The sequence below is a fragment of the Neovison vison genome, chromosome 7 (assembly GCF_020171115.1).
Source record: "Neovison vison isolate M4711 chromosome 7, ASM_NN_V1, whole genome shotgun sequence".
NCBI classification, from domain to species: Eukaryota; Metazoa; Chordata; class Mammalia; order Carnivora; family Mustelidae; genus Neogale; species Neogale vison.
The window spans coordinates 157411646-157438878 of NC_058097.1; the positions used below are offsets into that span (position 1 = coordinate 157411646).

A 27233-nucleotide genomic window follows, 5' to 3' on the forward strand; every position below is an offset into this window, starting at 1 on the left:
GCTCAGGATGGGTGTCTCTGAGGACATCTGAGCAGGGACCTGAATCAAGGAAAGTAGTAGTTGTCAGTGGAAAACCTACAAGCTTGGAGTGCGACAGTTCTCCATGCAAACTACTTAGCAGATGTAGTGGCCCTGGGCAAGTAACTAAACTTCTCTGACACTCAATTTCCTTGTCTATAAACCAGTGATAATCTACATTTGTCTCACAGGGGTGTAAGGAAAAGGGAGAAGTACGTGAGTAAAGCACCTGGCTTACAGTCATCTCTGGCCTAGGCCCACAACAGACATACATGCAGTGAGTTCTGTGCTGCCCTTCTTGCCTAGCCAGGAATCTTCATCCCCGCCTGATGTGCACCTCCCCAACTTCCAAAACACTGCAGACTCCTATGGCCCACCCACACCCCCTGCTGGCAGGATATTGCACTGCAGCTGTCCTCAGAGCCTCCAGGCCCTTTCCTCACCTCTTCAAAAAGCCTTACCTGGGCACTCACCGCCAGCCAGTCACCACGGATGAAGATGAATGAATGCCCCTCTTGGACCCTCCAGGATCTCACAGCCCAAGGAGAGGGCCCAACATGAAAGCAGCAATAACCCACAGAGGAGGTACCAGCATCTAAGCAACTACAGGAGCACAATGATAGAATGATTAACTGTGCCCACGGAGGATTAGGGAGGGTTTCATAGTGGGTGACTCCTAAACTGACCATGAACCATGAACAGGAAGTAGGTAGCAGGGGATACATTCCATCCAGGCAAGGAGAACATACAAGCAAAATCAGGGAAGTATAAAAGAGAACATTAATTGGTTTGAGGCCCTCTACCTGACCAAGCCACAGTTCTGAAACTTCCTGAAAAAATGTGTGGTTGAAGGAAGCTAGTTCTCAGGACCCTCATAAAGATCTACTACCTACCATCCTGGGAAAGACAAATCCTTTCAAGAAAAAGCTTCTTTTCCCCCCTGAGAGAAGATAGGGTCTCATGTACCCTATGTTCCCACCCCTGGTTTTCCTTACCCTTCAAGAAATATCTCGGGACGCCTGGGTGGCGCAGTTGGTTGGACGACTGCCTTCGGCTCAGGGCGTGATCCTGGAGTCCCGGGATCGAGTCCCACATCGGGCTCCCAGCTCCATGGGGAGTCTGCTTTGCTCTCTGACCTTCTCCTCGCTCATGCTCTCTCTCACTGTCTCTCTCTCAAATAAATAAATAAAATCTTTAAAAAAAAAAAAAAAAAAAGAAATATCTCACATTGGGGCGCCTGGGTGGCTCAGTGGGTTAAAGCCTCTGCCTTCGGCTCGGGTCATGATCCCAGGGTTCTGGGATAGAGCCCCGCATCGGGCTCTCTGCTCGGAGGGGAGCGCCTGCTTCCTCCTCTCTCTCTCTCTGCCTGCTTACTTGTGATTTCTGTCTGTCGAATAAATAAGTAAAATCTTTAAAAAAAAAATATATCTCACCTTGTCTGTCAATTGACCCCCTTGGCAACCTTATCTGTCAATTGACCCCCTTTGCAACCTTGGCCAGGTCCCTTCCCCTCTGTGCCTCAGCCTCGTCTTCTGTGGAGTGGGAAAATAACCCTTAAATGCATCCTTCTCAATAGCCATTTGAGTTAAGAAAAAAACTAGGGAAAGCTCCTGGTGCTACAGCAGGAAGGACCCAAGAGCCGCCAGGCCCTGAGAGGGCACCCTGGGCAGTTGAGGGAGGAGCCTAGGCAATGCGACGCCTCTCACACTGGTCTTTCACATGGACCTAACTGTATCCCCCACCACCCACTGCTCACAAACCCCCCATAAAAGTCAGGGATCCATGCAGTTTTGTTTCAGGTGTTTTATTAAGTGGGCCATATTGTAGCTGGTTTCTAGGTTGCAAAACAACATAAATTTAACAATAATAACATAGCCAGTTAGACTCTGACAAGCTTTTTCCTTCCTTAAAAAAAAAAAAAAAGAAAAAAGAAAAGAAGATTTAAAACACACAATGGAGGGTTAAATAAATAAGAGGGAAAAAAAAGAAAACGAAAACCTGTTAAAACATGCTTATGTTTACTTTCGCGCAGCTGTGTGCCAAGAGGAAACGTGATCTTCTGCACGACGGTGCATCCCGGCATGTCTCCGTTCCAAATAATACTGACAAAAAAAGAAAAGATGTGGGACTGACTCATCAGTGCTCACAGAGGCACTACTAAAAATCCCTTTGATTGGAGCTTGGGGCTTCCTTCTCAGCACACCTGTGTGTGGCCCGTGAAAGCCAAGTATCCATAACAATGTTAATATAGAAAACATTAGTTTAAAAACAACGTGGAATGGCCTCATGACCAGGCGCGGGTGAGGAAGCAGAGCTGCTCCGCCCGCACGCCTCAGGCTCAGTCCGGGGAGGCCGCAGGCTCCCAGCATGCGGCCATGGCGAGGGAGGGCACCAGCTTCAAAATAAGCGGCACCAACCTCGTCTCCCTCTCCCTATCACTCTTTCACATGAAAGTGTGTAAAAAGCAAATCAGCAAATAAACTCTAAAATAGATTATTTATTCCAAAAATCCTCTACTTTTCTTTTTACAGTGAGTGTACATCTCCTGTCTCCTGCATAACTTGCTTAAATCCCCTTGGGAAGAAGGGTCAGAACTGCAGGGTGAGTCTCTCTCCGTCCTGCTGCTGGCTGGTGCTGGGAGGTCAGATGTCGATGCCCTTGACAAGGGACGTCTCCAGTGTGATGTTGAACTCCTGCAATGTCTGCAGCACGCGGATCAAGGAATTGACAAGTGTGTGGTCTTTGATCAGCGCCACATCCTCATACATGTGTGCGGTGATGGGGCAGTCGGCCAGCAGGGCAATCCAGTGGTGTAGAAGGTGATCTCTGGTGGGGAAGGGTCAGTCCGGGCGGATCAGAAGGGAAGGGGAAGGGAAATAGTTAGTACAAGATCAAGGGGGAAACTTGCTCCGTCACTCCTTGAACAAAGTCTGAGGCTGGAAAAGTAGATAGCTACCCCAGCCCCTTCTCCCTCCCCCAACAGTGCCTGGCAAAGAGGCCTTACATGGTTTTAAAAGGCTCCTGCTAGGGACTAAGCCCCAGGGACACCAACCCAACTTGACCCAAGTTGACCCCATTACCTGCCACCAGGTCCACACCTCCTCCCCTGCCTCCCCCTACTTCCCCCAGTTCCCTAAACCCCAGCCAGACACGAGGTCCAGTCAGCACCACCTCTTCCATCTCAACAGCCAATCTGTCCCAGAGCATCAGTCCTCCCCAGAACTATCACCACCAGAACTAATCCTAAGCGCTCACATCCACATAGCACTTGGCATGTGCCAGACACTGTTTTAAGAGCTTTTAACCTTCATAAAACCCTATGATATGAGGTAGGTGCTATCAGTGTTATTATTACCCCTACTTTATAGATGAAGAAATTGAGGTAGAGAGAGATTAAGTAGCTTGTCCAAGTTCATATGGCTAGTGAGTGGCTGATCTGAAAATATGAACCTAGTGAATCTGGTTCCAGAGTCTGTTTTTAACTACTATGCCTTCCTTGGCCCAAATGAACCTCTGCCTTACATTTATTTGGCCTTCACACCCTTACCTGACCCACAGGAACAGCCCCAACAATCTTCCACTCTTGATGTATACCATCCATGGTATCAAACTCATATTATTTCAGTGCCCTGATTAAACAACTCTATCCTAATAGAGCTCTGCCCCAGCTCCCCAAGGCCCCTATCCTCCTTTCAACTGTTTCCTATGACTGACCTTCCCACGTTAACCTGTTATTTCCTAACTCCACGTCTTTTGCTTCCTTTAGGACCTCTCTGCATATTCTGTCTGCTTCAAACTCCCTCCCCACCTCTAAGCCTCAGATACCACCTCCTCCTTTCTCTGATCTTTCTCCTCTACAGTTTCAGTGTAACTATGAATGTATGCTTCCTTTTGGGACTCTCACAACCTTCTGCCTTGAACCGTCTTTAATTTGGACATGTAAACTTTTAAATGGTAGGGACCATGTTTTATTCAGCTCATTCCCCCTGCCTTCCATAATGCTTGACACAGCCAAATGTTTGCTGAAGGAATGACTAGATAGACTCCGCTTCAAATCTCACCAGCGGGATGGTGTTAGTCCTCCCTAACAAAATGCGCCCCCACCCAGTTACACACACTCTCATCCCCACACATATGCTTCATACAGGGAAATTCAGGGCCTCTAAGGCCTCCCCTGCCCAGCGGCCTCGAGTCATTAGCCGCTCCCCACTCCACCCCGCACGCTAGGCCCCCGGCACCACCTCCGAGGCTTGGGGCCATGCGGCTGCAGTACCTGGCTCCCAAGCACACCAGCATCTGAAACTTGCCGTCCTTGCCTATGTTCCGGGGAGTGTTATTGATTGCGGTGACAAACCGACAGAAGTTCCGCGCCCTCGTGTGCCAGTTTTCCTCAGGGACAAGTTCGTTCTGCTCCAAAGTCTCATAATAGGTTTGTGCTTTTTCTGTGAAGAGCAGAAAAGCTTCCCAGTGACAAAGACTCTCAAAACCAACCTATGCCTGCCTGACTGTCCTGTGGGCAAGTCCCATGTCCCATGGGTCTCTCCGTGTTGATGCAGGTAACTTAATGTAACATGAATGTTCTGACATTGCTGGTCACATGTCAAAATATAAGGTCCCTATTCTTATGTTTTAAATTTCCTTACATGGCCCTTGACATAAAGATGGTCTTTTCCCTAGTCTGAAGTTTAAAAAAAGAAGAAAGAAAAACACTCCTGAGGGAAAAGGTTCTTGCATGAAAATTCTCCAAGTGGGGACATCACAGGGGTTGGGCTCCAAGTACTATCAACTGGCCTTTTGAGTCTACAAGGAAAAAGTGTGAGGACTGTTTCTAAGCCTTCAAGAAAAGCCAGAGAAAACAAAACTAGATCTAATTTGAGAGTCACCTGGTTTGGCTTCTGCACCTCAGACCCCAGTGGTCAGCACCCACAGTGTGTGGGTGAGTCCCCATGTCTCTGCATACTTTTCCCACCCTCACACCCTGGCTCAACTCACCCAGGAAATCCCAAATGAAGACATTTTTGAAGAGCCGGGGAGATTTAAATCCATGCTGGAAAGCCTGTTCCAGGGCCGAGACAAGGCCACATTCTCCACAGAGCAACAGCGTCAGACTGCCTCGCTATGTAAAGAAATAAGAGAATGCCAGGCTTGCCTCAGCCAAGCTGCCTCCCCACCACTGCTTCCCCGAAACCAGAGTCCACAGCTGGGACGGCAGCAAAACCCTGGCTGGGACCTTGTCTGTCTCCCAGCACCTGGCACAGTGAGAAGCACAGAGCAGCTGCCAGTGTGTAGATGAACAGATGGATGGATCTGGGTCGCCACGACAGGGACAAAGCCAGAGTGACCATTGTTCAGGGAGATCCAGGAAAATCCAGGAGAAGACAGGAAAATACACTGCTCATTAGGGGCCCAAGGGACTCTACTGGGTCATTAGTGTGTAAGGAAACAGGGTAACCCAAAGTTGGCCGAGACCCCAAGGCACACACTCTAGACTCCGGGTTGTCCGCACTACATGGGCCTGGAAAAAGATTATTCTCTCTTGTTCAATATAAAGCCCTGGGTTGGAGGGCAGGAAGGCTTACCTCTTTCTCAGGCTTATGGAAGTGCTTCACGATGCCATTGACTGCCTCCCCGATGGACTCCTGGATCTGCCCGGTGTTCAGCTCTGATAAAAATCAAGCAGACATCCCTAACCAATCTCAGAGGCTAACAATGCCTCGTTGACTGAGCACAAGACTAAGGACATAGGAAGGGCACATGAGAGAGGCAGGATAGCCTGGACTGGACCCTAGGAAGAGTGGCTCTTGCCCATTCAACTTTGTTGAGGTAGCCCTTTCTAAAATCTTGGGGAAAAGCAAAAGCTTTTCAGAGTTACCTCAGAGCTCCATCTCTAAAAGAGGCAGGGAAAGTTTATTTTCCATTTTACCCTGGAACTTCTGGCAACCAAAAGAGGGCAAGACTTGGCTGTGAGGCCCAAGAACAAGGAAGGAGAAGGCCAGAAGGTAGACCTCTCATTCTCTAGAATCATATATAAATAGCACAGAGGACCTAGGCCAGGCTGCAGAAGCCTCTGAGTGTGACACCCCACCCCCGACACACACACACACACACACACACACAGATTCATGAGAGGAGGGTGACAGATACCAAGGCAGCTGTAGAGGCTGAGGTATGGACTCACATATCAGGGTCCCAGACATCTGCCCACATTCCCCACCTGGGGGGCATGAGGGCCCAACCCCTCCTCCCACTTACTGGGCTTGTTGTTGGGTGAGATGGTAACGAGCCTCCGGATGACGCTGGGGGACTGCTGCAGGGGCGGGGTCCGGCACGGCCTCTCGTCCACCTCAGGCTGGGATGTGAGCAACTCCCCAACCAGGACCCGCTCCAAGCTCCCATCATCTATGCCCTTCCCCAACCACCGACCACATGGGAACCTAAAGGTCAAGCAATGGCCTGTCAGAGCTGCCAGCTCCTCCCCATGCTGCTCAACAAAAGCCATCTTTTGAGCCAATCCCTGGAGACAGGCTCTGAAACCAGGCTGGGGTTCCTCAAAGCCCTGCTCATCCACCCCACTGTGCATCATTGGGGAAGACACCTGAATGATGGGTAGCCTAGAACCTGTGTACACCAACATCAGATGTCTTAGCCTGGAAAACGCTCCTTCCGTTTCTTTTCAGGTGCATGAGGCAGAGCCAAACAGGAAGTACCTCAGTCTACCACGACCTAAAGGATCTCCTTGGGAACTCCATATACCCAGGTATCAAACCCAGTCCCTGGTATACCTTACCCCACTATCTCAGGGCACAGGTGAGGGAACACTTACTTATAGGTATGTCCTGTGATCTCATTCCTAACCATCACATACTCCACCAGCCATTTAGCATATAACCCAGAGTTATCATGGCCTATCTGTACCGTCGTGAGTTTTCCCAAGTTCTGGCACTGTGAAAAAACAGCCAAAAAAAGAAGGCAGGTAGGTCAGGAATTAAGAGAACAGAGAGGCACTACTCAGAGGTACAGATCTGACTGGCTGCCTGCAACCTGGTCCCTTAGTATCCAGAGGGACGAGCACATGACTCCCCTACCACCAAGGCTGGGGTCCAGCACTCTCGCTGATGGGGAATGATCAAGAAAGAAGATGCTACTACCCAAAGGAAGAAAAGGGCCTACACACAGAAGGGTCTGAAAGTGGGACAGTAGTCTGAGATTCAGAAGTCTCTGTGACTTCTGAACATGACAAGGGCAAGGAGTTCTGCAAATCCAGACAGAGAAGTGTCTTCGAGTCAGAGACCACTTAGACAGGGCAGGCTCCCCCATTCTTGGGTCAACCCTTGGCTTTGTCCTCTGATCATCCCAGGACAGGTCAACTGTGCTAATATATTAACATTATAAAAGCAAGACCACCATAAAACTCTGCAGAAAGCCTCCATAAGCATTGTTGGACTCAGATCCCCAAGAGCCTGGGGTTGTGATCCCTGGATAACACATACCTCAAAGGTCATCTCTAACACGTTCCTGGGAATCTGCAGGATCTGTGTCTCACCCAGTTCTCCCGAAATGCAGATCCATGGGTTGGCGGTGAACATGGAGCCCCCCAGCTTCTTGCTTGGTACAATCAGGATATGGTACGGGATCACTGTTTGGGGGAAGCCACAAAGGCATTGAGGGGGGTCAGGAATCCCTCCATACCTGAAAGGGCCCTGACTTGCCTGCCCAGGTGTGCTGGCGTGGTTGGAGCCCCTGTTGTACCGGCCTGAGCAGAGCCAGGAGCAGCAGATCCCAGGACCTAGTCTCTGGCAGGCTTAGAGTATTAGCCAATCCTACCATCAGTCTCACTCCTCTCAGGGTCACCATGCATAGTCAAAGATCCAAGCCCATCTGCAGGCTCGGAGGCTAAGTGAATTTGTTCATCAAATAATATCACCAACTCTGTGTTGTACTGAATTGCTTTTCAGAGCACTTTTCAATCTATCATCTCATGAACTCTAATAACAATCTCCAGAGAGGTCCTATAATATTCTTTCTGAGGTACTGACAGGTAAATAGTTTCCTGTGAGTCTCCTAAGTTCCAGTCCAGTACTGCTTCTCCTGCAGCCTACAACACTCCTCTCTGAGAGGGAGGATGGGTGTCATACAGAAACAAGAGTCCATGCTGCTGAGGCTGCTGAGTCATGGGCCAAACAACTAGCCATGGGGCAAAGTCAGAGACTAACCCCTAAGGAAAAGAGCATCCTGGTACCAAAGGAAGATGAGGCTCCAAAAGCCTTCCTTGGACCATACTGAACCCTCCTTCCGCACTCTGCAAATAGGGAGATAGGGCCACAGAAGGGGTCAACTCTGCTCACAGAAACCTAATGAGTTAGGGCAGACCAGAGCCTGAACCCAAATCTCCCACTGCAACCTGGAGTAATTTTTCCCTGTGTGCTGGTCTAAAACCTTCTAGGATGCTGTATCACTCCTCTGAGTAGGAAATCTGCTTTCCCTTTCGCAAAACAAAAGGGAGATTTATTTACAGGTGTGCAAAGAGGGCAGTGAACTTCACCATGCCATCCAACTCCACCCCACCTTTATCGCCTTAGGCCCCTCAAGCAGTGCCTAGGACAACAGTGACAACATGATGGCCAAAAAGACTGAGCTCCCCAGTTCAGGACAAGAACAAGAAGCTTCAGAGAAAAAACAGCCTCCACAGAGCGCAAATGTACCTCTCTCCTACAGAAACAAAAAGCAAATTGAAAGTACAAGTGACAATCTTCTTTCTTTAAAAAAAGGGACAGTGCGCTAGCAGGCTCATGAAGACTGGAATTGTGAAGGCTAGTGGGGAGCACAGGGCTACTCACGGATAGTTGTGAAGACATTGGTGAAGCAAAAGTAATCGACGGCATTGAAAGAGAGGAGGTGATAGAGGAACTGCTCCTTCTCGTCGTCACAGCGCAGGAAGGCATAGCGCTTGTACAACTTTCTGTCAGAGAGGAGGCAATACATCAGTCCCCCGGCCAAAAGGAGGGGAAAGAGGCTAGAATTACTCAGTTCTGGAAGGAGACAGCTAAGGGAAGAATAAGATGTCAAGCTTCAAGTTTTTTAGAGCCACCTAAAAAAGGAACAAAGCCAGCTACTCCATCTAAATGAGGACTATAGGGAAAGTGGCTGAAACCATAGCAGAAACATCAAAACCAAACTCTACCTGTGTCCAAGGATTGACGTCACTACAATGCAGTGTCAGAAGTCACAGGGTCTCCTTTCCTCAACTGGGGGCTGGAATTGTCACCCTTCAGGGATGGCACAGGCCCTTTCAGGCTTCTAGCTAGGGGAATCACCCCAGTGGGCATTATAGGAGTAACAGTGGCAGGAGGTCTGTGATCACCAGTCGTTACCGGGGCAGCCTCAGACCCTCCAGCAGACCTCAGACCCATGAATTCAAACACTGCTTACCCTATAAGCAATGGGTTTCTGCAATTTACCCTAGAAGTAAAGGGAAAGCCACAGCTGGCTTCAGAAAATTTTAAATTTAGTGCATCTGATGAGTGAAAAGGGCCCAAGAATGAAACTAAGACAGCAGCACTAGACAAGAAGAGAGGTGGAGACAGAGGCAAAGGACCTGAAATGTGCACGTGGAAGGTAAAGCAAAGCAAGGAGTCAAAATGGACCCCAATTTCAAACGAGGTAGGGAGGAGTAGGGACATTCAGGGGGAAGAGTGGTGATATAAACAAAACATTTGAGAGAAAGGTAGTTATGGTGAATAATTCTGTGAAGCTTGCTTTTGTTCTTGCTGAGCTAAAGGTAAGAAATCTGGATGGAAATAAATGCGGGACTGGAGCTCAGAAGAAAAGTCAAAGCTACGAGGTCAGATGTGGAAGTCACACAACTGCAAACAGAAGTCATGAGAATGCGTGAGATCACTAAGTGAGAGAGAAAGTGTGAAAAGAACATGTGTGCATGCAGAGAACTGAGGACTGTGAAAGCCAGCATCCTGGAAAGGGCAGGAAGAGAAAGAGAACAGGATAATATAAGGCCACAGCAGCCACGCAAAGTGAGTTTCAGGGTAGAGGGGCTACTACGCAGTATTAGTCACTGCATGAGGTCAAGGAGAAACAGTGAGCTCAGTATACAAGAGCTAACTTTCTCCCCTAGACCCTGCAGCCCCCTTACCCTGCCTCGACCTAACTCCCTTCTCCAAGCTGCAAACAGTTTTGGAGGCTACCTGGAAATCCCAGAGACTCAGGAACATTCCATCAAGATATACTCTCCAAGGCTGTCCTCCTCCTCCTGTCTGTGCAGCTATGTACACATTTTATGTGCCCAGGTGAATACCTACTAGGTGCTGGGCAACATGCTCATTCATGCCCTCAATGAAAGGAAATTGTAATAAGCGGCAAGCAACTGGACAATGATAACATAGCCTATCAGTGGTGAGGCAGGTTTGAATAAATACTGTGACAAATGCTATGGGTGCCCAGGGGAAGGACAAACCAAGTCTCTGACATGTCTAGACAAACTCTAGCAATCTAGCACCTAGCATCCTGAGAAGCATGAGTGGTGTGATGTGGCTGGAGCTTTAGGCAGACTGAAGAGAAAGGTAAGAGAGAGCAGAATGAAGGAATAAATAAGTTTTGATGAAGGGCCTCTTTTTTACCTCCCTTCTACCCCACCCAAAATGCAATCTGTGGCAGCAAAACTCATTTTCCACTCACTGGAGTAGTACTGGGGCCAAAATATAAGGAGGAAAGTTTCTAATACTGAGTAAATTCTGAGCTTACCTCCTTTTAAAGGGGCTACAGTTTAAAGAAAGCAAAACTAGCCTCCTGACCAAGGTCTGTGTGCCGTTTGCTGCTGCCTGGGCCTTTTGTCTCATACATACCCAGACCTATCCACTGTACTGGACTTCACAAAGTTCTTTGTGCTTGACCTGCTTTCAGATGCCTCCCTGTCCTGACACCCACACTGGCCAGCAAGAAACACTCCTGCCCTAACCTGCTACAATAGCAAGTTTTTCTCTAACCATACACAACTGTCCCTTAGAATCTGGTGTACAAACACTTCCCTTCCAGACCAGGCTTATATGTTCACTTGTTCTCCCAAACTCCAAATTTTATTCCTAAGCCCTCCTGTCCCTCTAGGAAATCAAATTTAAGTGCTTTAAGAATTGCTGTTTCACAACCTCTCAAAGTGAGCTCTCTGATCTATGAAGGGTTTAAACCTACTTCTTGCTGAGGTTTACATACACAATAAACAATCTAAATCATTACATTTTCACTTTGAATAAAAACAGATTCTGCAGGTTTACTCAACTCTCTACGCAAAATTTCCCTAAGGCCCACTCCTCTGCTTTATCATCCTTGGGGAAGTCAAATAATAAAGGACACCATGAAAAGATGCCTAAGGAAATGCTAAACAAAAATGCCCAACAGGCTTGCCAGTGAAGAAAGAGCCAAACATAGGGAAAGTGGAAAGTTTGTGGTCCAAGAGGCAGAGAAGGGGGATAGTTTTCCTTCCCACTCCTCTGATAGGTAGGGTACAAAACAAATAAAAAGAAAATCAAATGCAGAGAAGCGAACTGTAGGTTGAATGGCCCCTGGGAGTGTGAGAACCTTGGAATCTTTCCTCTTCCTCTTTCTAGGTGAAAAGCGTGGAGGGAGGGAGCCTACAAGGGCCACTGGAAAGCCCTTAAGCTCTATGGAGACTCCGGCAGGGTCCAGACAGTAAGAAAAAGGCCTGAGTTATTTTGGGCCCGCCCTGGCCTCAGAAAAGAACAAGAGATAAGGGTTACGTTAGAAGTTTCCTTCTGTTTTCCTAATCCTTTCTTCCCCAGGACAGGAAAGAGACCAAGAAAATGCCCTGTGCCTAAGAGGTATACAAGTCACCCATAAGCAGTTGGGAGAGGGGAGCCCCAAAACTCTGAGGTACCCAATAAGGACCTCAATCTTCTCACTACCTCTTTAAGAAAGATATTTGGGGACAGGCAGATTGAGAAGATAGGAAGAACAAACATAGCAGAATTTTTCTTCTATAGTTAAAGAGGGAGAAGAGGAAATATTACAAGATCTTCATATGCAATTTGAGTTTAGCTGAACACAGCAGAAATGAAATAGTGAATATTCTCCCTCCTAACACAAGGGTTTCCAAACCCTCCCCACCATTCCTGGGAGCCTGGTTCTACTCCAGGTGGAATAGCCTTACTTGGTGAGTTCATGATCTGAGAGAAGCTGCTTCAGGTGTCTGGAAAGTAACTTCTTTTCCATGGATAGTCGCACCCATGCTCTGGCCTTTCCCACATCAGTCTTGATTTCCCCGATGTTCTGGATGTGCCTGAAGGGAGAATGGGAAAAAGGAGGTGGGGAGTGGGGTAGAAAAGGAACTCACTACCAATACCTCCCCCTGTAAAGCCAAGCAGGCCTCTTGAAACAATCCGATCCCATCCTGGTCAGAGTCCATCTCTCTTATTCTCTAAATTCTGGGCTTCCCTGTGGCTTTGCAGAAAGCCATCACAATTTGCAGGGGGCAGAGGGGTGACAATATAGCTCTCAAAAAATCAAGCTAACCCTGGAGCCCTGTGATACTCTGGTATAATTCTCCAAAAATGTCAAGAAACTCAACTGCTCGTGCAGCTCTATAACTACATCATGAAGCACAAGACCAATGGCGAGTCTGCCTGGTTAATGGAGCTGCCACAGAAGCCCAAGTCCCCTAGACTCTGCTGTTGAAAGTAGACACTTAAGGAACAACTGAAAACGGGCTCTTAGTGGCTTATATGAATCCAGACTGACCTCATATCCTGAATGAGGGAGATTCTCAGGGGAGGCATGACTGAGCTGGCATCAGACTTCCTCCGTTCTGAATCAAGAAGTATTCCTAGAACAAAAAAGATGGTCATGTCCAAAGAGAGATCTGAATATCCAAAGAGCTGACTACCCAAATTTGAATGAGGAAGAGCTGATTACTTAGGTAACATGTAGCAATTCATGAATATTTATGAAGTACTTAGTAGCTATCAGATGTTGTGCTTTTATACATATCATCTCATTTAATCCTCTAACAACTACATAGCCAAGGAAGGTATCACAGAGTAGGGAACTGAAACTTGGAGAAGTTAAATGCTTTGCCCTAGTTACCAAGTGGCAAAGTCAGGACTGGAGGGAACACAAATCTTCTGGCTTCTAATCCAGCATGTTCTTATGTATCCATGGAAGCAGTATTTCCATTTGAGCTATTCATGTCCTATTCTTGCCTCAAACTGGGCTACAAAAGAGCCAAGGGAATGTGTAAAGAACATGTCCCAGAATGCTGCAATACAAGCATACCTCATTTTGTTGCGCTTTCACTTTAATTGTGCCTCACAGATATTGCACTTTCTTTTTTTTTTTTTAAATAACAAATTGAAGGTCTATAGCAACTCAGTGTCAAGCAGTCTACTGGCATCATTTTCCTAATAGCATTTGCTCACTTCAGGTCTTTGTATCACATTTTGGCAATTCTCACAATATTTCAGAATTTTTATTATTGTTATATTTGGCTTTTTTAGAAGATTCATTTATTTGAGATAGAGTGCGTGCACATGAGCGTGTGCTCAAGTGCAAGGGAGAGGCAGAGGGAGAGGGAGAAGAAATCCCAAGCAGATTGCGCTGAGTGCAGAGCCCGAAACAGGGCTCAATCTCATGACCCAAGAGATCACAACCTGAGCCGAAACAAAGAGCTGGAGGCTTAACTGACTGGACCACCCAGGTACCTCCATTATTATTAATTTGTTGTAGTGATCCATGATCCATGGTTAGGACTTGCTGATGGCTCAGATGATGGCTAGCATTTTTTAGCAATAAAGTATTTTTTAATCAATGTATAAATATTTTTTAGACATAACACTGTACATTTAACAGACTATAGTATAGTATAAATATAACTTTTTTATGCAGTGGGAAACCAAATAATTCACCAGACTCACTTTATTGTGATATTCACTTTTTTGTGGTAGTCTAGAACCAAACCCATGATAGCTCTGAGGTATGCCAATGTATTTATATATCCTTATGTCTGGTTCAATACTTATAACTTAGTATCTTCACCATTAAGCTGTTGACAATTTTTGGCTATCATCTATCCCTCAGCAGTAACTTCTATAGCCTTCCTGAGAAGACTTTTTGTTCTAATATCCAGAAAATGGACCAAAAAAACTCATCAGTCTACTTACAGAACTCTTATACCTGTTTTTCAGCCAACTATTTTCGCCACATTCAACGCTAACTGAGGTCAATTCTTTCTCCACAAGGAGAAAGAAACATTGAATTCACGCCTATGTCTTTACTTCCATTTGAACTGATCTTCACCATTAGGATAAGAACATCCAAGAAAACAAAATCCCTGGCAGACAGAGGACAATGAAGGAGAAAGGGGAGAAGCTGCCAAGAAGTATAGGAAAGAGGGGGACTATCCTGGAAGGGACACTGCAGAAGGAATACCAGACCAGGAGACAAGAGGCCTGGCTCCTAATCTGGCCTCTTCCATGAACGCAGTGTATGATCTTGAATAAATTTAATTCCTCTCTGGATCCCAGTTTCCTCCTCACTCTGATATTTTTATTAAATTAGAAATGGAAAAGAAAGGGCAGCTGGGTGGCTCAGTTGGTTAAGTATCTGCCTTTGGCTCAGGGTCATGATCCCAGGGTTCTGGGATCTCTCTCTCTGTGTCACATAAATAAATAAAATCTTAAAAAAAAAAAAAAGGTAAAAGTATTAAGAGATCATTCACATTTATACCAGGCCTTGACTCTGAGTTCCAAGGTAGGACACAAGCTCTTTTAATAGATAGATCATCTCAATGCCCATCTCTGAGGTATAAAACAAAAAACTCTGAAGACAACCTGCTCCAAACATAGGATACCAGTACCACACAAATTGATTAAAAACCTAAAATCATTTTAGGACTGTCCTCTTACTGATATAAATCTATCCCACTGATCAAAAGGCACAGAAACAAAGATGCCTGACTGGCTCAGTCAACAGAACACACAACTCTCAATCTTGGCATCCTGAGTTCAAGCCCCATGTTGGGCATAGAATTTTCTTTAAAAAGTGGCGGGGGTGGGGGTGTGTGTGAAGAAACACATAATGAAAGCAAACCCCATGGATTTAGCACACTCTGTGGTTCAGAGAGCCGAGGAGCTTAAAATTTAAAAAAGGAAACATTATACAGCAAAGGTTTCAATGACCTAGAATAGTCTACCGCACATGATTACTCCAGTGGGGGACAGGAAAGCAGGTGCAGGGGGTTCTCCCCAGTGGGGCAGAAACCATCTTACCTGAGGTACTGAGGCTTCCTGATGTGAGTTTTCTCTGCCGGTTTTCCTGATAATGTAACAGATGGGACCACAAGGCTGATTTCCCCTGGAAGCAACACAAGGGACAAACACCTATCATTTCAGATTTCAGAGGCCAAGGCACCCAGTGAACAGAGTCATAGATACTTTTAACATATAGACATGGGCTTTTATTAAAAAGTATCTGTACTATTATTTCCTTATATCGATGTACACCCAGATGAAGTGTATATAAATATATCAACCTACTAAAATGTAGGAAAAAGATAAAGAAGAATGGAAAGGAAAAGAGAAATGTCCACCACTTCAAACAGGACATGGCCAAAGAGTCTATGAATAGACCAGTGGATAAGAAAGAAAAAAAGCAAACAACCTATCAACTTCTGCTTTGGTTAAAGGCCAGCCTGGGTAGAGCATGACGACTTTTGTACAGAGGAGCTAATATCTAGTCTGCAAGACCCTAAGATAGCTCCTGAATTTCCTAAAACACTTAAAGGCATTATTGCCCTTAGCTCAGGCTGAGGAGAATAAGCTGTCATTAAATGAGGATTTACTATTGAAGGTAAAAATGAAGAAGCCTGCAGGAAGGTATGCCAGGAAGGTACAGTGGCATTTAACTATAGTTAATATACAGAACCTTAACAATTGGAAATGTAAGAGCTGCAGTTTAAACTATCTGAGGCATATAGTAATTTGTCATTTTACCAAGGCACAAGTCTGATTAACATTTGCAAGCCTGACGTAAGGGAGCCATTTGCCTAGGTGATGAATGAGCCCAGCTGGCCATCCAGCCATTGCTTTGTCTCTTTCTAGTCATCCTGCAGTACACGGTGCCCCTTGTTATGTGATAAAAACCTTATTTTAGATAAATGGTAAATGTTTCTATATAGCTGATATAATGTAAATATAGTATTATGGTTTTTTAGTAGTAGGATTTATTATAATAATTTTATAAATTACTTTATTTCCATATTTCAGATAAGTGATAGTAATAATAATGGAAGCTACCATGTCCTGAGACTTGCTACAAACTAAGCACTATGTTATATGTTCAAAATATAATACTTTATTTAATGCTCTCAATTATTCTACAGGATAGGTACCTCTATGCTCATTCTCTTTAGAAAAGAGCAAACTGAGCATTTGAAAGATTAAGTAACCTGTAAAGGATGACACAGATAGTAAACAGAGTGTTGGGATTCAAGCTTCAATCTAATGTCAGAACAACTGCTCCCAATTATATTATATAGACTGCCTGGAAGACATCATTTAACTTATGAAGTTATATATTCTGAAATAAAATTTTATGCTCTCAGATGAATGTGAGGATTTAAGGTTTCAAGATTTGTCCCTTGAAGAGCTGATAATCTATTTTGTTTCTATTCATTTGATAGATTTTAGGGGGCGGAAACCAAGCATTTGAATGGAAGAAAATCCTCACCTATAGATTAGCAAGCTGTTAACATAAACTTGCAGTATGTTTGGATATCCTATAAGATTTAACCAACTTTAAAAAAAAGAAAAGAAAAGAAAAGAAAGATCCGTGCCTGGGTGGCTCAGTCAGTTAAGTATTTGCCTTTGGCTTAGGTCATGATCCCAGGGTTCTGGAATTGAGCCCGGCATCAGGCTCCCTGTGGGGAGTCTGCTTCTCCCTCTGCTCATCACCCCCACTTGTGCTCTCACTCTGCTCTTTCCCTATCTCTCAAATAAATAAATAAATCTTAAAAAAAAAAAAAGGGATTTAACGAGCTTAAAACAAAACCCAATAATCATAATGGTATTAAAAACACACACAAGTTAAAACTAGAAAAGACTATTTTATTCATTGAAAAACCAAGTATTTTTTTAAAATTATGTTCAACAATATCAACAAGACTTACAACTTCTATACACTAACTGGTATATTGATATAATATATGTGAAAGACAACACGAGAGCTTAAAATATTCACACTCTTTGATTCAGTAATTCGACTTCCAGAAATCTGTCCATCCCTCTACCAAATCAGAGTAGGCTCCTGAAAGGGCAGGGACTTTGGCTTATTCATCACTGTAGCCCCAGAATCTAGGAAGACTGGGAAGGCAGCCTCCCTTAATAGACCTGTGTGCATGTGACATACACTAAGTACAGCCGGTCACCAGAGAGCCCTCACATACAACACTGCTGAAGAGCCAAAGGCTAGAGCAGTACCAGCCCGCCATGCCAGAAGGGATGCTCTGTTTCACAGTCATTTTACTGGAGCGAGAGCAAAGGCAGGAGTGAGAGTGCAGCAGCCAGGTTAAGGCTCAGTAATAGAGCACTGGGGTCTTTCTAGATCAGGAGATACTAATAATTCTTTTTCCTCTTTTGCACAGAAGCTGATTGAGACTGCAAGGTTCAATTTAGCCTAATTACCCATTTAGGGTATTATATAGGGAAAGCAAGATAGAGATAGCACTGGATTCTCTAACGATGTCATACACAGGTGAGAAACCACCCACTTTCACTTACTCAAAGGGCAGCAGTTACAAAACCAGTATGAAAACCAAACCTCACTTCTTAGCATTAGAAGAATATACTGGAGAAGGATGCCCATCTCCTTGAAAAATGTCATTGAAAACCCAGAGAGTTGTGAGCAGTCATGGCCAATAACAAAGTTTAGGAAGCTAGCAGCAAAAACTGCTGTTTGGGTTCTCTCTACTTTTGAATAGATAAAAACAGGTAGTTGATCAGTAAGGTACCCTCAGAAAAAGGCAATAAGATCACTCTCAGAGTGAATTTGGTCACAATCTGGGTGATCACAGGATCATGCATAATGCATGATGGTAACCAGGTTATAGAACTTCTGGACTGGAACATAACCAGAGAATGTCTCACCAGAAGAAAGGTGTTCTACACACATGCTAGCAAAGTAAAGGCCTAAGGAGAACACGCAGTAGAAACGCAACATGGATGGTCACAATCTGCAGCTGAACATGTATGGGTCCCCGAGGGAATAAACGCCCTGCCAGAAAGAACATACCCTTGTTTCCCTCTGGTGACAATGTCAGTGCTTCACTTTTAGTGCTCCAAATGCAGGATTCAGAACAAAATGGGACCTCGGTTGAAAAGTCCCCATTATTTTGTATTAGTTTCTCACTAAACAAGTAGCCTTTATCTATCCAAACTGAAGGGAGAGTCAAATGGGCTCCAAAAAATATTTCTCATGCTATGGGAATTTTTTAAGAATACAGCTGCAAAGCCTCAGGAACAGGTTTAGAACATGTGATAATACAGTATTATTTCTTAAAATGCAGGAGAAGGCTAACTCTCTAGAAATTTTATGGCAACATCAAAGGCGGAGGGGTGTATACTTTGTGGAAAAGCTAAAGAGCTCAACTATAAACGTCAGGATCGCTCAACTTAAAAATGATAAAATAATTATGTATATATTCTACTCATTTGTTATACAGAAAAGGAAAGAAACAAATTCTTCATGTAGAGCCTTGCATAATAGCCATAGTATGTTATATTCCTACCACATGCCAGGTATTTATGTTTATTATATCTAATTATCATAACCCTCAAAGGTAGATTGGATTAATTCCAGGGATATGGATAAAGAAAATGAGATTCAAAAATCACAAGTTACTGGAGTCACCCAGCAGAGCTAGGATTCAAATCCCAGTCTTTCTGACTCCAAAGTCAGATTCATAGTTTTAGCTCTTCAACACTTACTATGGTATCACCTAAAAATTAGGTACGGACATGAAAAAAATTATTATTAGGTAAAAAAAAGCAAGTTAGGGGTGCCTGGGTGGCTCAGTGGGTTAAACCTCTGCCTTCGGCTCAGGTCATGATCTCAGGGTCCTGGGATTCGGCCCAGTGTTGGGCTCTCTACTCAGCAGGAAGCCTGCTTCCCCCCCCACCCTTCTCTCTGCCTACCTGTGATCTCTCTCTCTCTGGGTCAAATAAATAAATCTTTAAAAAAAAAAAAAAAAGCAAGTTACGAACATTACATATAGTTATGATCCCATCTGGATTTTTAAAATGTTTTACTGAACTATAATTCACATTACCATAAATCCACACTTACAAAGTATACGATTATCTGTTACCAAAAAAAGAAATAAAAAAGGGTGCCTGGGTGGCTCAGCTGGTTAAGCAACAGCCTTCAGCTCAGGTCATGATCCTGGAGTCTGGGGATGGAGTCGGGCATTGGGCTCCCTGACTGGCAGGGAATCTGCTTCTCCTTCTGACTCTGCCCCCTCACATGTTCTCTCTCTCATTCTCTTTCTCTAAAATAAATAAATACAATCTTAAAACAACAACAAAATGTGGTTTTTAGTACGTTCACAGATTTGTATAACCATCACCACTACCTAATTTTAGAATACTGTCATCACCCAAAAAGAAACATCATACCCATCATCCGTCACTCCCTATTCTTTCTTCCGGCCCGTCTGACATCCCCTAATCTGCTTTCTATGGATTTGCCTATTCTGGGCATTTTACATACATGGGATCATACAGTATATGGTCTTTTGTGACTGGCTTCTTTCACTTAGTATGTTGAACCATGTATCATCCCTCAGTCCTTTTACTGCTTAACTATATTCCACTGTATAGATACAACACATTTACTATATCTATTCATCAACTGATAGACATTTGTGTTGTTCTATTTCTGGCCTACTAGGAATAACGCTATGAACATTTGTATAAGTATTTTTATAGACACATTTCCATTTATCTTGAGTAGGTAGCTCAAAGTAGACTCACTGTGTCATGCAACACCATGATTAACATTTTTGTTAAGTGTTAAATTGTTTTGTTAAGTGTTAGAGTGGCTGCACCATTTTACATTCCCACCAGCAAAGTGTGAAGGTTCTAATTTCTCCAGATCCTCACTAAACTTATTACTGTCTTTTTTATTTTAGTTATCTTAGTGGATGTAAAAAAGTATCTCGTTGTGGTTGGATTTTTAAATATCCATAGTATGTAGGTACGATGTACACAGAAAAATGTTTTGGGAAAAAAAAAAAGAAAGAAAAAAAATGTTTTGAAGGACAGATATGGTAGACAGTCTCTATACCCATGACAACAGCACTCCAGAAGAGCAGAGATCTTGGTGTGTTTTGTTCACTAAGGTACCTCAAGTGCCTTCAACAACAATGCCTGGCACACTGTCAGCCCTCCATAAATACAGCCCTCGATAAATGGATACTTACATGTATTTTCTATTTTATCCATATTAAAACCTTTTTTTTTTCAAGAAGTTTACTTTAGAGAGCGAGAGAAAACGTAAGTGGGGAGAGGAGGCAGAGGGAGAGAATCTCAAGCAGACTCCCTGCTGAGTGCAGAGCCCACTGCAGGGCTCGATCTCTATGAGATCTCTTAGGGCATGACCCACAAGATCATGACATGAGCTAAAATCACGAGTCGGACACTTAACCAACTGCACCACCCAGATGCCCCTAAAACTGCTTTTGAAAAGATTTCAAGTTCTCTTCAAATTTAAAAAATGTATAAAAGTAGGGGTGTCTGGGTGACTCAGTTGGTTAAGTGACTCCTTCGGCTCTGGTCATGATCCTGGAGCCCCAGGATCAAGTCCCACATCAGGCTTCCAAATCAGTGGGGAGTCTGCTTCTCCCTCTGACTCTCCTTGCTCTCGTGCTCTCTTTCTTATCCTCTCTCTCTCAAATAAAATCTTTAAAAAAATGCATAAAAGGGTTGTAAATCTCTGAAAAAGATCATAAAAATTCATTTTGGGAAATGAAAAAAAAATGCATAAAAGTAAAAATTGTCCATCTTGATTAGCTATTCCAGAGTATTCTGAAATAAAGAAATTCTCTGTTATCAAACAGCAAAAATCAAACTTACTCAATTTCCTGCAGTCCTTTCTCAGTTAAGCTATCTGTATATAAAAGAAATATTAATTACAGAGCTTTTCCCACTAGGAATGTACCATTAGTAAAGGACCTGTAGAGTATATTTGGTACCTATGAGCTCTCTCACCCAACACGGCATGCACCATTTTTCAAAGCCAGCCAGCTAGAAGAGTGTGGGAAAGCTAGAAGTGAAAGGAGAAAGAGATTTTGCTCAGCAGGGAGAGTCTACACAATCCTTACCTGCTTTACTTGTAGCCCATGACTCCAGATCCTCTCTAGGAGGTCACAAAGGCTGGCAATCAAGGTGTTCTCCTCCACCCCTGTGATGTTCACCTCCCCGTGCCCTAGTTCCACAGCCTCTCGGCCCATCTTCTCCACCAGCATCCTCTTGGTCTACAAGGAATCAATCAATAGGATTAGATAACCATGGTGAGCAGGAGGATCACATTCAACTACAGAGGGCTGTGGTGACCCACACAGTATATCTGCTGGGCTGGGAAGGACAAAATGAGTGAGACCAGGAGACATTAAATGTATTTATCCTCCAGTTACAAAAATAAGAACACAGCAATCACTGTATGACCCTGGGCAAGTGATGCCATCACTCTGGATTAATTTTTTTGCATTTATGAGATGAAAAGAGTTGAATAAAACCCTTTGGTCACATCAATTTCAACATTCTCTGTTTCTCAATGTTTAACTGATCTTACCAAACAAACCTGTAAGCATTTAAGGCTAGAAATATATCTAAAGGACCTGTCAAGGGGATCAAAATTAAGGACAAATAATTTGCTATTTTTTTTTCTTTCTTTCAAGATTTTATTTAAATTCAAGTTAGTTCGGTTTCACTTGTTTGTGGAGCATAACAAATAGCATGGAGGACAAGGGGAGTTAGAGAGGAGAAGGGAGTTGGGGGAAACTGGAAGGGGAGGTGAATCATGAGAGACTATGGACTCTGAAAAACAATCTGAGGGTTGGGTTTTGAAGGGGCGGGGGGTGGGAGGTCGGGGTACCAGGTGGTGGGTATTATAGAGGGCACGGATTGCATGGAGCACTGGGTGTGGTGCAAAAATAATGAATACTGTTATGCTGAAAATAAATAAAAAATATTTTAAAAAATTCAAGTTAGTTCACATATAGTATTAGTTTCAGGGGTAGAATTTAGTGATTCATCAGTTGCATATAATACCCAGTACTCATTACCTCAAGTGCCCTCCTTAGTGCCCATCACCCAACTACCCCAAATCTACCCACCTCCCCTCTAGCAATCCTCAGTTTGTTCCCTATAATTAAGAGTGTCTTATGGTTTGCCTCCCCTGTCTTTATCTTATTTTTCCTTCCTTTCCTCTATATTCGTTTTGTTTCTTAAATTCCACATACAAGTGAAATCATATATTTATCTCTTTTTGACTTATTTCACTTAGCAAATACCCTCTAGATTTAGCAAATTAGACTTAGCAAATACCCTCTTGTTCCATCCGTGTTGTCGTAAATGGCTCAGTAATATTCTGCAGTACATATATACACATCTTTTTTAAAAATGTTTTATTTTTTGTCAGAGAGACAGAGAAAGAGCATAAGCAGAGGGAGCAACAAGCAGAGGGAGAGGCAGGCACCCTGTTGAGCAAGAAGCTCAAGATGGGACTCACCTCAGGCCCTAAGGATCATGACCTGAGCCAAAAGCAGACACTTAACTGACTGAGCCACCCAGACGTCCCTATACCACATCATCTTTATCCATTCATCAGTGGATGGACATCTGGGCTCTTTCCATAATTTGGGGTGCATGTGCCCCTTCAAATTAGCATTTTTGTATCCTATGGATAAATACCCAGTAGTACTATTGCTGGGTCATACAATAGTTCTATTTTTAACTTTTTAAGGAACCTCCATACTGTTTTCCACAGTGGCTATACCAGCTTGCATACCCACCCACAATGTAGGAGGGTTCCCCTTTCTCTGCATCCTCACCAACATCTGTTGTTTCCAAAGTCTTTACTTTTAGTCATTCTGACCAATGGGAGGGGGTATCTCAATGTGGTTTTGATTTGTATTTCCCTGACCCTGAGTGATGTTGAGCATTTTTTCATGTGTCTCTTAGCCATTTGTATATCTTCTTTGGAAGAAATGTCTGTTCATGTCTTCTGCCCATTTCTTTTTTTTTAAGATTTTATTTATTTATTTGACAAATAGAGATCACAAGTATGCAGAGAGGCAGGTAGAGAGAGAGAGAGGAGGAAGCAGGCTCCCTGCTGAGCAGAGAGCCCAATGTAGGGCTCGATCCCAGGACCCTGAGATCATGATCTGAGCTGAAGGCAGAGGCTTAACCCACTGAGCCACCCAGGCGCCCCTTCTGCCCATTTCTTAATGATTATTGGGTTTTTATGTGCTGAGTTTGATTAAGTTCTTCATAGATTTTTGGGTACGAGCTCTTTATTTTATGTCATTTACAAACATCATCTCCCATCCCAGGGGTTGCCTTTTAGTTTTATTGGTTGTTTCTTTTGCTGTGCAGAAACTTTTATCTGGAGGAAGTCCCAATAGCTGTTTCCTTTTCCTCTGGTGACGTGTTCAGTAAGAAGCTGCTGCATCCTAGGTCAAAGAGGTTGCTGCCTGTGTTCTCCCCTAGGATTTTGATGGTTTTTCTGTCTCACATTTAGATCTTTGATCCATTTTGAGTTTATTTTTGTGTGTGTTGTAAGAAAGTGATCGTGCATGTTGCTGTCCAGTTCTCCCAACAACATGTGTTGAGGACTGTCATTTTTTCCACTAAATATTCTTTCCTGCTTTGTTGAAGATTAGTTGACCTTAGAGTTGAGGGTTTATTTCTGGGCTCTCTATTCTGTTCCATTGACCTATATATATCTGTTGTTGTGCCAGTACCATACTGTCTTGATGATTATGGCTCTGTAATACATAATTCAAAATCTGGAATTTTTTATGCCTCCCGCTTTGCTCTTCTTTTTCAACATTACTTTGGCTACTGAGGGTCTTTTCTGTTTCCATACAAATTTTAGGATTGTTTGTTCTGACTCTCTGAAAAATGGTGGTGTTATTTTGATCACAACTGTATTGAGTGTGGAGATTGCTTTGGGAAGTATAGACATTTTAACAATATTTGTTCTTCCAATCCACGAGTATGGAATGTTTTTCCATTTCCTTGTGTCTTCAGTTTCTTTCATAAGTGTTCTATAGTTTTCAGAATAATTTACTTGTAAGTAAAAATTTTCCAATGCTTGTTATAAAACAAAAACCAAAAAAACCACTGTATAATGATAATTTCAACTATGTGCCAGGCACTGTATTAAACACTGCAACTGAGAAAAGTATTACTACTGTTCCCAATGTACTAATAAGGAAATTGAGGTCAGAGAACTTAGGGAACTTACCAAAATCACACAGCCAAAAAGTAGCAGATCTGGCCTCTGAATCTAACTCTGCCTGAATACTGAGTTCAAGTCCTTAACTAAGATTTAATTCGGTTATAAATTTGTGACATACAAAAATTTAAAGAGCAAGAAGAAAATCATCCCTAATTCCACCTTTAAGAAAATAATTCTTAATACTTTGGCATATTTTTTCCATTGTTGCTATTTTTAGTATTTTAAACACAAAAAAGACCTCATAATCATGTGGGTTTTTTTATATATACATACATATATGTGTGTGTATATATATATATTTCACACACTATTATAACCATCACCCAAGTTAAGAAATAAAACACTGCCCATTCATACCTTTGAAGCACCCCATGTGTCCTCTCTAAATTACCTTTTCACTCCTGAAATGACCACTATCCTGACCTACACAATAGAACCACAGAGAAGCAAAGAAATGCTTATCATCTTTATTTGCATTGCAAAACGAGGTGGTTTAGTTTTGCCTGTACATTTTCATTTGTGATTTGCTTGTTCATTAAACTTTATGTTTGTGAAATTCACACAGATTGATGGGGGCAACTGTTGTCCATGTCCATCATTGTACAGCAGTCCATCATATGAATATACTACAATTCACTTATTAATTCTACTACTGATTAGCATTGGGTTGTTTCCTGTTTGGGGATACTACAAAGAATGCTGCTATAAGCTACTTGTACAGATCTCCTGAATCACACTGCCAAAATAGGGTTCTCTAGGGGAAATATCCAGAAGAATACTAGATAATGCCACATGGTTTTCCAAAGTAGTCACACTAATTTACACTTCCAACAGTACAAGAGTTCCCATTGCTCTACAAATGGTAACCACCATTTGGCAGTGCTAGACTGATTACTGTATTTCTTCAATTCTAATACATACATTATTCTGCGTATTAACATCTCTGATATTGGGATGTATTTCATAATCATTGTTAACCAAAGAATGGATATAAGGAATTTGTCACTGCCTCGGCTTGCATCTCAAAACCTGAGAATGAATGTTAGCCGCTTGGAAAACAAACCTCAGAGTCAACAGAGAAGGCTTCTTTCAAGAAAGACAGCACCACCAATGTTCTTGATAGCAGAAAAGACAATATTGTGTGGAAAATAATGATACCAATGACTCAGAGTAAGCCGATAGAAGCTGTTTTTTAAAACACCTGAATTCAAAATACCAGTACTGATATATCTTCTAATTAGTAACTGTAATGATTTCTTCTGGAAGAGAAAGTATATTGGATTTCTTCCTATAAGTCACCACTGTTAAGGACCTATTTAGAAACTGTCCCTGCTCCCCTTCCCCCAGGGGATTTACTTGGAGACAAGTCCCGGAAACCAGCTTTAGGTAACAAAGCCCAGATACAAAGGTGGGTCAGGCCAGGTGGAGACATCCGATCAGTGTGGGGGATGCATACTGTCTCCCTGGTTACCAAGGAGTATGGACCCCGCCCTTTGGGAGCCTTTTGGGAGCCAATCCTTTTTTTTTTTTTTTTTTAAAGATTTTATTTTATTTATTTGACAGAGAGAGATCACAAGCAGGCAGAGAGGCAGGCAGAGAGAGAGGAGGAAGCAGGCTCCCCGCTGAGCAGAGAGTCCGATGCGGGCCTCGATCCCAGGACCCTGAGATCATGATCTGAGCCGAAGGCAGCGGCTTAACCCACTGAGCCACCCAGGCGCCCATTGGGCGCCAATCCTAATCAAGGTGTAATAGGCTGGTTCAAATGTCTACTAGGGTAAACTGTAACTCAATTGGCCACCTAGCATCACTGTGGAGTTTCCTCTGTGTGTTACAATCTCATTGGCCACCTGTGCGTGGCCAGGCCCGACCGCATGGCCTTTGCCCTTAAAAGCTAGTCTGTGAAGCAGAGAAGGGTCGCCCTCTCTTGTAAGAGGTGCGGCCCCGAACGTTCGGTTAGATTCTTGATGCTTGGTGCAAAATAAAGCTTTGCTTGACCTTCGCTTTGTATCAGTCTCGCTCCTTTAATCACGGACCCGTTATTGGCGCATAACAACCACCACTTACAAACTGAAAATGCAGGAAAATCTTTCTTTTCCACCGATGAATAAACAGGGTGTAGTAGAGATCAAGTTAGTTGAATTGTCCCAAAAATCATGGTACACTGATTTGGTTGACAGGCTATAGTTTTATTAGAAATTACACTCATAGGCAATCCTCTCAGGCCCCCTCCCTCTTTGGGAGCTTTGTACTCTCAATAAACTTTGCTTTGCTGCCCAGGGAAGGAAGGAAGGTAGGGAAGGAGGGAGGGAGGGGAGGGGAGGGGAGGGAATATGAGGGAACAGAAGGCAAGGTGAAGACAAACCACAAGCTGACATCCTGCCACCCCCCCACCACCACCACCCCTGGGTGGGACATGTGTGATATTCTTTCAGGCAATCTCCCATCTAACTTAATGTTAATGCCTTGCTAGAGGGGGAAAACAGTTAATCTGATAAGGGCCTGTCTTTCAGAAACCTCCCTTTTTCCTTACCTCCCCCCAACCCCACAGTATATAATCAGTCACCCCTCACAATCCCAGGCTGAAGTTCTTTCTGCTCACAGGTCCTGTCCCCGTGCCTCAATAAAACCACCATTTTGCACCAAAGATGTCTTAATAATTCTTTCTAGGTCTTTGGTTC

General features: G+C 43.6%; 1 protein-coding gene across 2 annotated transcripts in view; it reads right to left on the reverse strand.

Annotated features, from left to right (window-relative positions):
• Positions 1–1806: 1806 nt before the first annotated feature.
• DENND5A (DENN domain containing 5A) overlaps positions 1807–27233 on the reverse strand; it is a 101135-nt gene continuing 75708 nt past the window's right edge. For both annotated transcript variants that reach the window (XM_044258795.1, XM_044258793.1), the window contains 12 exons: positions 21413–21565; positions 15306–15390; positions 12781–12865; positions 12194–12322; positions 8856–8977; positions 7509–7654; positions 6842–6960; positions 6271–6452; positions 5598–5680; positions 5011–5134; positions 4292–4460; positions 1807–2844 (listed from right to left, as the gene is read on the reverse strand). In XM_044258795.1, the coding sequence (XP_044114730.1) occupies positions 2661–2844; positions 4292–4460; positions 5011–5134; positions 5598–5680; positions 6271–6452; positions 6842–6960; positions 7509–7654; positions 8856–8977; positions 12194–12322; positions 12781–12865; positions 15306–15390; positions 21413–21565 (1581 nt within the window). In that variant the 3' untranslated portion in view covers positions 1807–2660. The remainder of the gene's footprint in view (positions 2845–4291; positions 4461–5010; positions 5135–5597; positions 5681–6270; positions 6453–6841; positions 6961–7508; positions 7655–8855; positions 8978–12193; positions 12323–12780; positions 12866–15305; positions 15391–21412; positions 21566–27233) is intronic.